This window comes from Limanda limanda, chromosome 19 (assembly GCF_963576545.1).
Source record: "Limanda limanda chromosome 19, fLimLim1.1, whole genome shotgun sequence".
In the NCBI taxonomy this organism is placed as follows: Eukaryota; Metazoa; Chordata; class Actinopteri; order Pleuronectiformes; family Pleuronectidae; genus Limanda; species Limanda limanda.
The window spans coordinates 19,686,130-19,696,522 of NC_083654.1; the positions used below are offsets into that span (position 1 = coordinate 19,686,130).

General features: G+C 40.3%; 1 protein-coding gene across 2 annotated transcripts; it reads right to left on the reverse strand.

Moving 5' to 3' along the window:
* Window positions 1-310: 310 nt before the first annotated feature.
* Window positions 311-8,776, reverse strand: LOC133026180 (deleted in malignant brain tumors 1 protein-like). Of its 2 annotated transcripts, XM_061093044.1 has the most exons (13): window positions 8,709-8,776; window positions 7,868-7,936; window positions 6,540-6,815; window positions 4,895-5,209; window positions 3,943-4,257; window positions 3,432-3,497; window positions 2,852-2,998; window positions 2,258-2,368; window positions 1,993-2,106; window positions 1,734-1,805; window positions 1,480-1,656; window positions 763-867; window positions 311-674 (listed from the first exon to the last, which is right to left on the reverse strand). In XM_061093044.1, the coding sequence occupies exons 1-13, from the start codon at window positions 8,761-8,763 to the stop codon at window positions 628-630; spliced, it is 1,869 nt and encodes a 622-aa protein (XP_060949027.1). In that variant the 5' UTR covers window positions 8,764-8,776; the 3' UTR covers window positions 311-627. The 2 variants fall into 2 exon arrangements, with proteins under 2 accessions (XP_060949027.1, XP_060949028.1); XM_061093045.1 differs by lacking the exon at window positions 1,993-2,106.
* Window positions 8,777-10,393: the final 1,617 nt, after the last annotated feature.

Sequence of the window (10,393 nt, forward strand, 5' to 3'; positions counted from 1 at the left end):
AACATTTTATGGTTTCACAGTTTTCTTCTAGTCTGTGATTTTCAATGATTTCACTACAGGGAACTCTTTGTGACTTAGAGGCCTCGAGTGCCATCTTGTGGTAGAACATAGTAGGTCTGAGAATATTATTTGAATTCAGTATTTGGCCAGAAATATGTGGACATATGTACTCTCCTTAATTTAACCTCTGGACAATCATTGAATCAGACAGGAAAGTGACTAAAGATGAGTGAACCATTTTTATTTTAGTTTTTAAAATGTAATTTATTCATTCTTTCATTTGCTAAAGTAAAAATTACATTTTCACAGCATTTCAGACTGTTCAGATCACAATTATTTTAAACTTTCACCTCCAGTACGATCATTGTATTTCACTTTTATTCATTCATCATATTGACACTTAATCATTGGAATTATATTTATTTAAATGTTAATTCAAACATCTTCAGAAGTTAAACCACTTTCCACCCAAGTGTCAAAAGTTGTATGTTTAATTTAACTTGCAAAATCCACATTACTGCCCAATGGGCTCAGGGTCTGGAGAGATATTTGGTTTTTACATGTAATTTCATAGATCGGTCTGTGTGACGTTGAGTCTCCTCCTCTGTGTGATGACGATGAAGAGTTTCATTCGGGACTCACTGGAGAGTAGAGCGGGCCGTCGTCTTCATCACCTGAGGATCCGACAACAACAAAGATCAACAAACAATGCGAAACAAATCTTATTTTTCCACACGTGTGAACATGTGTGTGGTGATTTACTTGAACTCAGGTTTGTTGCTTGTGCCGAGTGATGTTGATGATTGTTGAAGAACCTTGAAGGATCAGGAGCTCCGCTGACAGCAGACGACTGCTCCAGTTCAGGATCTGATTCACCAGAGAACAGGGGAGTCGTTCAGTGTTTTATTCTCTTACACGTGTTTCACATCTTTCATCCAAACCAAAGTGAAACTGAGCATGTTTTAGTTTAGTTCAGGGAAACAAAAAATAGAACCAAATATCTGCAACTTTCTCCAATTATGTCTCAAAATCTTAGTAAAGTTAAAATGAGTAAAGCTTGATTCACCACTTAACTTATGATATAACCAATATAAGATTACCACTAGGGCTGGGCAAGTTAACTCGTTTCAATCGAGTTAACTCAAGTGATGAGTTAACTCGATTAATTATTTTATCTCGCATTAACTCAGGTTTGATTATTTATTGTTTTATTGTGAAAGTCAGGCTTTTATTTTGTGAAAGTCTGTTGCTGACTGCTGCAGAACAGGAAAAAAGAAAATAATTGGTGGATAAACAATCGAGTTAACTCATCACTTGAGTTAACTCGATTAAAACGAGTTAACTTGCCCAGCCCTAATTACCACTATAAACTTAAAGAGGACTTTATGACAGTGGATGATTATTTAAATCTTAAGTTTAATGCTCAGTCCAAACACAGGATCTCAGATTGAACCACAGACGTGAAGGAATCGAACCGACCCGGATCGACATTGATGTATCCGCTCTTGTTTATATTTTCGTAGTCCTCCCCAGATGAGGTGCTGGAGGTTTCAAATGAATCCACGGAGATCATTGACGCTCTGGCCTGTTGAGCATCGGGGGGGCCTCCTCTGGCAGCTGGAAATGCTCCTGTGTCTGTATGTGTTGGTGCAGGGCCTGAAAAACAAGACAAATATATGAGACACAAAAACTGTGAGTCTGAATGTGAGACAAACAGTCAGAGCGACTCTCACCTTCCGGACGGCGGCCGTCGGAACCTGAAGGCCTCGGCGACGGGTTTGTGTGGTTTTGGTATCGCTGAGAATCTGGATTGGAGATGATTCACACGATGCAAAGTTTTAATTGCAAAGCATCCTGCAAAGATTCAGTGCAAACACACACACACACACACACACACAGCAGAGCAGCTTCAACCACAACAAAAGAAGCGCGAGAACTGAACAGAGATAATGATAATGAATAAAAGAGAAGGAATGAAAGGATGTAGCTCACTCCGAAAGGTTGATAAAGGGAAAGACGGGTCATTGCTTGGGTCATAGTCTGTATCTACTGACGTGCTGTCAACACTACTACGCTGGGTCCACAGGAGCCAGGGGTCCGAGGGGACTGAGGCAAACACAGAGTAAATCAAACAGCTCCATGAGACGCTGCAGCTTTCTCATGTAAATACAGCTCATTCAGAAGAGAAAGGCCACATAACATGAGTTAACAAGACGTTACACTCTCACAGGTTTGGGTTTTTCTCCACCACACTGACCATTGGTCTGCTGCTGGCTGTGGGCGGTGACTTTCACCAGGTCGACGGTCTCATGGTAGGTGTTGAGGTGCCGCGGCCGAGGGCTGGTGCGACTCTGCTGAAGCAAGAACGCTGTGGACGTGGAGAATAAGAGATAGAAGATGAATGTGAACGGTATGAAATGATTCAATCAGATATTAATCTCTGGTGGTACTTTTGCTTTTAGTCTTTCTAGAGTTTGCTCGTTGTTTTCTGTAATTTCTGAAGGTCTCAACCCTTCTATGGAAAGTGCCTTGTTCAATTGAATTGTTCACATATGAACTGTGGATTGTTTTTGTCTCTTAACCTGATTTGAACCTTGGTTTTACTTATGAACTAGTCATGTGTTACATATGTTGTTCTGACCAATGTCTGTGTCTCCTAATTGTTTTTAAATCTTACTCTGAATCATTCATGTATTAATTTGAGACAAATTGGAAGGTGATGGTGAAACCTTTTTAAAAGATGAAGGCCTGGGCTGTCCCTGTGGTTAGAGACTCTGACTGTGGTGCGATGTGATGGAGAGAGAAGGTTTTCACGGTGTGTGTAGATCAGGCCGAGCTGAGGAGAACTGACCGTGTCTCCTCCGGTAGTGGCAGCACAGCACCGTGTTGGTGATCAGCAGCACGAGGAGCAGCAGACTCACAGTGATGAAGACGAGGAGCAAATGAGACTCTGTGATGAAAGCTTCTAAAGAGGAGACTGTTGTTGGTGGTGCTGGGACTGAGAGTTCAGAAAACAAGGTTTAATCCTCCCACAGCCCACGAGGTACAAGTATTACACATTTCATTCTTCACAGACCCGGCACAGAGACACTTTCCACTGCAGGTTAAAGGGACGTCCCCTGCTTCGTGGTCCACCAGGGTCACAGGACCCCTCTTGAGATTTTCTAAACCGAAATGACTTTCAGAATGACTAGAAATGCAGCTCACAAGATTCCCCCTCAAAAGGTTAAATTGAATTAAAGATAAATTCTCCTCCTCTACTCTTGCAGTTCTATTTTCCAGCTGTGATTCAAACTGTGTTGGTGTCTGATTCTCAAAGACCCTTACACCTTGTTTCACTTTCTGTGACTTTTTAAACTCACATATCCTGTTACCCCTCTTTGCGCTTGAATAAGACCAATAACAATTGGATGGATGTTTTAAATATTTACCTGCAGTCGAACTGGTGATCACTGGAGTTGCATTAGTTTTGGTCGCTGGAAGAATCCCAAGAGAACCTGCCAGACGGAAATATGTTTTTTATATTTGACAAAGTTAAACGGGAGCTGACAAAGAAGAAGCAGAAGCAGAATTAACTCAACACTATGAATTTAATACCGAGACTGACATTTTTTTATAAAGGAAAACATGAAGGAAATTAAAAACGTTCTGATCATGACCTCAATCTAAAAATTGTAATTGAGGTCATGCTGGTGAATAAGGTTTAAACATTTAGAAAAAATAATAAAGACACAAATACAGGTTCAACCTTGATTGTGTCTGTTTGTGAAGTTTTTTGATATAATTCAGTTTCATTGAAGATTAAAAAATATCTAAAAACTATTATGTAGAGATTTTTTGAGTCTCCTACTCATACATAATAAATCTGTTTGTAATTAAATGATTAAATGCTTATTTCTGGCTACATTTGATTTCTGTCTTTGTGTGAAATTGAATTCTCACCTTCACAGACGACCCCTGATGCTTTGGAGCCCACACACAAGTGGGCTATGTTGACGTACTCCCTGCAGTGCCACAGGCTGTGATGCCCTGGGCTGCACCAGTAGAACCACTGTGGCCCCTGGTTGTGGACGAGAGGAGGAACGAACTGGGAGAAGTTCCGGGCTGTGGGGCCACACCGCAGCATGGAGCACACCATGGAGGCCAGACGTTCATTCCAGCAGTTGTCACACACCGTGCCCCAGCTGCCGTTACGGTGAACCTCCACTTTCCCAGCGCAGCGGTCCGCCCCCCCGGTCAGTCTGATGTCTCTCGTCTCTGCACACAGAACACAAACAGTGAGGCCCACACAGGAACATGGAGTCAAACCAGCTCCTGTTCAAAAGGAGGAAGCTGCATTTAAATTCCTGGTTCACATTTGTATTATGATCTGTACCAAATTGTACACATTTAAAATTAAAATCTAAATTAAATAAATAAATAATGGAAATAAATTAAAATCTCCCTCACGGATGAAAGGTTAAAAAATGTTTTAAAATATTAGATATTCCCATTAGTCTCTGTTGTACTTTGTGTTACTTTGTGTTATTTTGTGTCGTTAGTGCTAATTAGCAAGTGTGAGGATTCTAACCAGTTAAAGATGTTTGTCACATATACCAACAAATTCTCTGTGAGATGAACACTTAGTAGAAACAGTTAAGACTGAACACTTTACATAGAGTTGTTGTGCAATACAGTGACGCTTTATCTTGTTATGGTTTTTCTAATAAACTAAATTAGAAACAATTTTGTCTTTTTTTGGAGCTTTCAAATAAGTTTGTAAGTTTTTTGGGCAACCTTGTGTTTCCAAAGTAAATTTTGTTTGTTTTTTATTATCTAATATCTATCCAGTTTTTTGTCCTCTTCTGTAAGTAAATGAATAATATGATAAATGCATTCTAACTATGAGTGTGACCTGAGCATGTGACCCCTGCGTCCTCCTTGTGTCCACAGTCGGGCTCGTCCTCTGAGGCCTGGCAGGCCCACAGGTTCTCCTCATGGCCCGAACAGTTCAGCTCGTCCCGGAGGACGGGTCCTCTGCCGGGGGGGAAGGGGCCGCCCTGTCCCGTCACACTGACGGCGTAACCACAGCCCAGCTGGGCGCACACCACGTGGGCATCCCTCAGGTCCCAGCCGTCGTCGCACACTGTTCCTCGCCGGCCGTCTCTCCACAGCTCCACACGTCCAGCACAGCGGTCGGGCCCCTCAGCCAGCCGCACAGCCTGGTGGCCTGCAGGGGACGACATCATCAACTTACTGCAGGTCGCTTTAAACAAGGGTCGGTAAACACTGGAGACCTTTGTACTGGGAATCATGAGTAAAAATTCATAAAACATTAAAAAAGAGGCACTAAAAACTTTCCATATAAGGTCATGATATCCAACTATTACAAGCAACAGTTGAAAATGCATTTTACAAATACTTAACGCAAAAATAACAAAACGACAAACCCGGTAAGCAAAGTTTTAATACACTAGACCAGACATGGGCAAAGTACGGCCCGCGGGCCATATACGGCCCGTTGGGCTTTTTAATCCGGCCCGCCGAACTTGTCCAAATAATTAAAAAAAAAAAAAAAAAATGAAATAAAAAAAATATATATTAATTTTTTTTTTTTTTTTAAACTAACAATTTAGTAGCACCTAAAATGCACGTACTCATAGCACTTTGTAGTTTTGCTTTATTTTTTAAGAAATCGTACTTTCTTGATTCTTGTTGTTCTGGGTTTGAACCCTCGGGGTTGAATGCACTTATTGTAAGTCGCTTTGGATAAAAGTGTCAGCTATATGAAATCTGCCCGGGAGTGTGGTGTATAGGGCTCGAAAGGTCACATGATCTCCCTTCACTTTTTCCCTTTGCCCTGTGAGCCCTTCTGTAATATGAGAGGATCAAGGAAACGAAAAGTGGACAATGAGTGCCGAGTGTTTAACACGGAGTCGACAACAAAATACTTTTTCACTGAAGTCCAATCGAAGGCTGTATGCCTGATATGCCGAGAAACTGTCGCAGTTTTCATGGAGTACAACGTCAGCCGTCACTTTGCTACGAAGCATGCTAACTACGCTAGCAAGCAGTCAACGCAAGAACGGGCGGCTGCAGCTCAGAGGTTGGCGACTAATTTACAGACTCAGCAACATTTTTTTTCACAGACAAACTGCGATTAAAGAGTCATCTACCAAGGCATGTTTTTTGGGGGGCATTCGAAATAGCAAAGGCTAGCAAGCCTTTCTCTAAAGGCGAGTTTTTGTTAAATGGCCTTGCAAATAAGTGCTTTGCTACTTGGTAAAGGCCAAATCCTTTCATGTAATGATTTTTCCATGTCATTTATATTAGTTCACAAAAACACTCCATGCATCTGTTCCTGGCCCGGCCCCTCTGTCAAATTTTAGAACCCATTGTGGCCCGCGAGTCAAAATGTTTGCCCACCCCTGCACTAGACCCAGGTATTTTTTATTTAGATCTCTCACTTAATTTCCTCACATTAAATGTCTCATTTCTCTTTGGTGCAAACTTCCAGCCCACACTTCACTTCAGATGAGGTGTGACAACATGTCACTCACCACACACGGCTTCAGTGATCACTGTGCAGCCACTGCTCTCTCTCTGGGAACAGTTCTGCAAACGCTGGTCTTTGTACAGGCAGTCGTGGAAGCAGGTGGCGCTGGGGGGGGCGCTGGTTTTGTTCACATGATAGACCCGTCCACAGTCGAGGTCCTGACAGATCTGATCGACCAACGAGTCTGTGGAGTTGGACGAGAGCGGCACCACATCACCGCTCCTGTTGCCAGGCAACCGGAGGGTCCAGCGGCATTTAGTGTGGTGAACGTGAGGGTCACCTGAGGTCAGACACAAGCAGGAACACTCACAGAATTAATATACAGACTTAATATTTGTCCCTTGTGTGTTAGAGTTCATTCAGTGAACTACTTTGTAATATTTTAGGGTGACATACACATACCATGATATTAATAATGATCTTTATTGATCAAATTACAAAGTGCTACACAAGGCAGCAGCTAAAACAAACAGGTTATAAGATCATCAGATTTAAAAGTCAATTTAAAGCTGATGTAAAGAGGCTGAAACATAAAATCTCTATTTATCACACCTCTCTCTCTAACTTTGTTTCCTCTTCGTGTTCTTACTCAACAATAAAGTTAAGAAACAAATATTCAGATTTATTTTTTTTACCTTGTTGTTGAAACACTTCCCTTCACTTCTCTGTCTGCTCTGATTAAATGTGTAAATTCCAGTTTGTTATCTCCACCAAGGAGGTTATGTTTCCACTCGTTCATCAGCGAGATTACACAAAAACTACAGGACGGATTTCCACGAAACAAAGATGGGAAGGATTGTTTTCTTCTCACTTTGTTAAACATTGTCCAAAGGAATTTGTCCAAGTTTTACTTGATTTCTAAGAGAATAGTTCATGTATTTGGAAACTAAAGTCTGGATCTAGAGAACTGTTAGGCCCTGGCAGACGTTTGTGCTCCACACAGACTCGTTCCAGTTTTATTAGTGTTAGTTTGCCAAGATCACATTATTAATATCCTGAATTAAAGTGACTCGCACATTGATGCTTCAGGGACCAAACTGTGATCTAGTGGATGTAGTTGAGGGTGAAGCCACAGAGACACAAGCAGCGTCTGCGTGGGAGAGACACAGTTTGATTTGCACCTGCAGAACTCAGAGATGTGTTTTTCTCAGCCCACATCCTGTGACAGTAAGAGCAAGGTCACACAGGCAGCTTCTAGATCGTTATACTTATTATAGTCAAAATACTTGTGTGTGTGTGTGTGTGTGTGTGTGTGTGTGTGTGTGTGTGTGTGTGTGTGTGTGTGTGTGTGTGTGTGTGTGTGTGTGTGTGTGATTATAGAGTTAAATTTACCTTTGGATTCCTCCAGCATTACTCCCCCTGTGTTATTTCCATCTGCTTTCACCTGGACATCAGTTGAGTCTGAAATAAAGAAAATGAAAAAGTGAGCGGACGTGTCCACAACACATCGTTCACCACCGACGTGAAACCACTTGACCAAGTGTTTTATTTGTGTGTGTGACTCTGTGGCTTGAGAGCAGTGTGGGTGGAAGTTATGAATTATCTCAAATAAATATAATTTAATTTGTTGAGCACCAAATATATACATATAAACATATATATGTATGTTTGCCTCTGTCTACCTTAAAAACTAACTTTGTGAATTGCACTTCCCTGTAACCGGATCTAAAGCATCTGCAACAAACATTTAAACAATTAAAAACGATTTAACTATCACAATAGTACAAAACTTTCCATATTTAAAAAAAAATCAATTGTCCATGATTCATTTTTCATCATGAATTCAGTTCTACAAATTTTCAAGTATTTTTTTCTAAAATATATATCATCACAACACATATGGATGTTCGACTTGTGAAATTATTTACTTTTCTTATGATTAAAATGTGTAAAAAATAACAACAGGACAACTAATGTTAATACACTTACATAATAAAAAATATAATGTGGTAAATTCAGCTAAATAGATCCCTCTTGAATCCGTCCTGATCTGTGAACTTCTCTGTAATAAACTTTTTCTATACAAGCTAGTTCAGGGTCCGAGGAATCATTCCTTCAATTCACCATCATCTCGGCTGCTCAGATATACGATAATAACTTCATGTAAATATTCACTCGTCTCAGTCAGAGCCAGAGTTCTTGTCTGTTTGATGAAGTTTTAAAGTGACGTTACCTTGACAGAGACAGTAGCTCAGCTGGAGAATTAACATGAAGTTCAGCAGCTTCATGATGTTTGTGTCGTCTCAGCTCGAGTCTGAAACTCATCTGAACAACGTGTTGCTTCCTCTTAATGTTCTGTCGACTTCTCGCTCATCAGCATGTTTCACGACAGGAAGTGAAGCCAAGTCACTGATAAAAACAACCGTCAGCACACAAACTCTAAGCAGATTTGTCAAATCTGCACATTAATTATTTCTACTCATGTCGTGCAAAAAATTCTGCTTATTGTTCCTTAAATGTTCTCTTTGAAGTCTGATGCAGCCTGTGATCGTTTCCCTGGAATCTGATGATCTGAAACATGACAGTGGATTTCATACACCATTTATATGTTATAATAAAATTTATTGATTTTTATTCCAGTAAAACGTTAGGTTTTTATTATGTGGCTGAGTATTTATCATTTACGGAAATGTTATTAATGAAATAATTATTTGGTGAAGCACTTTGTAACTTTTTGGAAAAGGGCTTATTAATGTATTATTATTTTTGTTGTTATTGTTGTTGTTGTTGTGGCATGTTAACAGTCTTGATATCATATATGTTAAAGATCTAGTTCTATCTTTAACCACCTGAGGGCGACATATCTCTCTCTCTCTATATATATATATATATATATCTATATATCTATATATCTGTATCTCTCTCTCTCTCTCCCTCTATGTCTCTCTCCCTCTCTCTCGCTCTCTCACTCTATCTATCTATCTATATATTTATCTGTCTATCTCTCTCTCTCTCTCTCTCTTTCTTTCTGTCTCTCTCCCTCGCTCTATCTTTCTATCTATCTATCTATCTATCTATCTATCTATCTATCTATCTATCTATCTATCTATCTATCTATCTATCTATCTATCTATCTATCTATCTATCTATCTATCTATCTATCTATCTATCTATCTATCTATCTATCTATCTATCTATCTATCTATCTATATATATATGTATCTATCTCTCTCCCTCCCCCCTCTCTCTCTATCTCTCTCTCTCTCTCTCTCTCCCTCTCTCTCTCTCTATCTATCCGTCTCTCTCTCTCTCCCCCCTCTCTCTTTTTCTCTCTCCCCTCTAGCTCTCACTCTCTCTCTCTATTTATCAGTCTATCTCTCTCTCTCTCTTTCTCTCTCTCTCTATTAATCTATTTATCTATCTATCTATTTATCTATTTATCTCTCTCTCTCTCTCCTCTCTGTCTTGCTCTCTCTTCCCCTCTCTATCTCTATCTATCCGTCTCTCTTTCACCCCTCTCTCTTTTTCTCTCCCCCCTCTAGCTCTCTCTCTCTCTCTCCCTATTTATCTGTCTATCTCTCTCTCTCTCTTTCTCTCTCTATCTATTAATCTATCTATCTATCTATCTATCTATCTATCTATCTATCTATCTATCTATCTATCTATCTATCTATCTATCTATCTATCTATCTATCTATCTATCTATCTATCTATCTATCTATCTATCTATCTATCTATCTATCTATCTATCTATCTATCTGTCCCCCCCCCCCCTCTCTCTCTCTCTCTCTCTCTCTCTCTCTCTCTCTCTCTCTCTCTCTCTCTCTCTCTCTCTCTCTCTCTCTCTCTCTCCCTCCCTCCCTCCCTCTCTCTCTGCTTTGTTTACATGCAGCTGCTGCACCACGCGCTCAACTCAAC

What these genes read in the sequence shown, in the direction of transcription:
- LOC133026180 (XM_061093044.1), bottom strand. Translation starts at nt 8,763, where the DNA reads ATGAAGCTGCTGAACTTCATGTTAATTCTCCAGCTGAGCTACTGTCTC. An exon ending in AATGCTGGAGGAATCCAAAG is followed by an intron (nt 6,816 to 7,867) that starts GTAAATTTAACT and finishes GTCTGACCTCAG; the next exon opens with GTGACCCTCACGTTCACCAC. An exon ending in ATCAGGGGTCGTCTGTGAAG is followed by an intron (nt 3,498 to 3,942) that starts GTGAGAATTCAA and finishes TCCGTCTGGCAG; the next exon opens with GTTCTCTTGGGATTCTTCCA.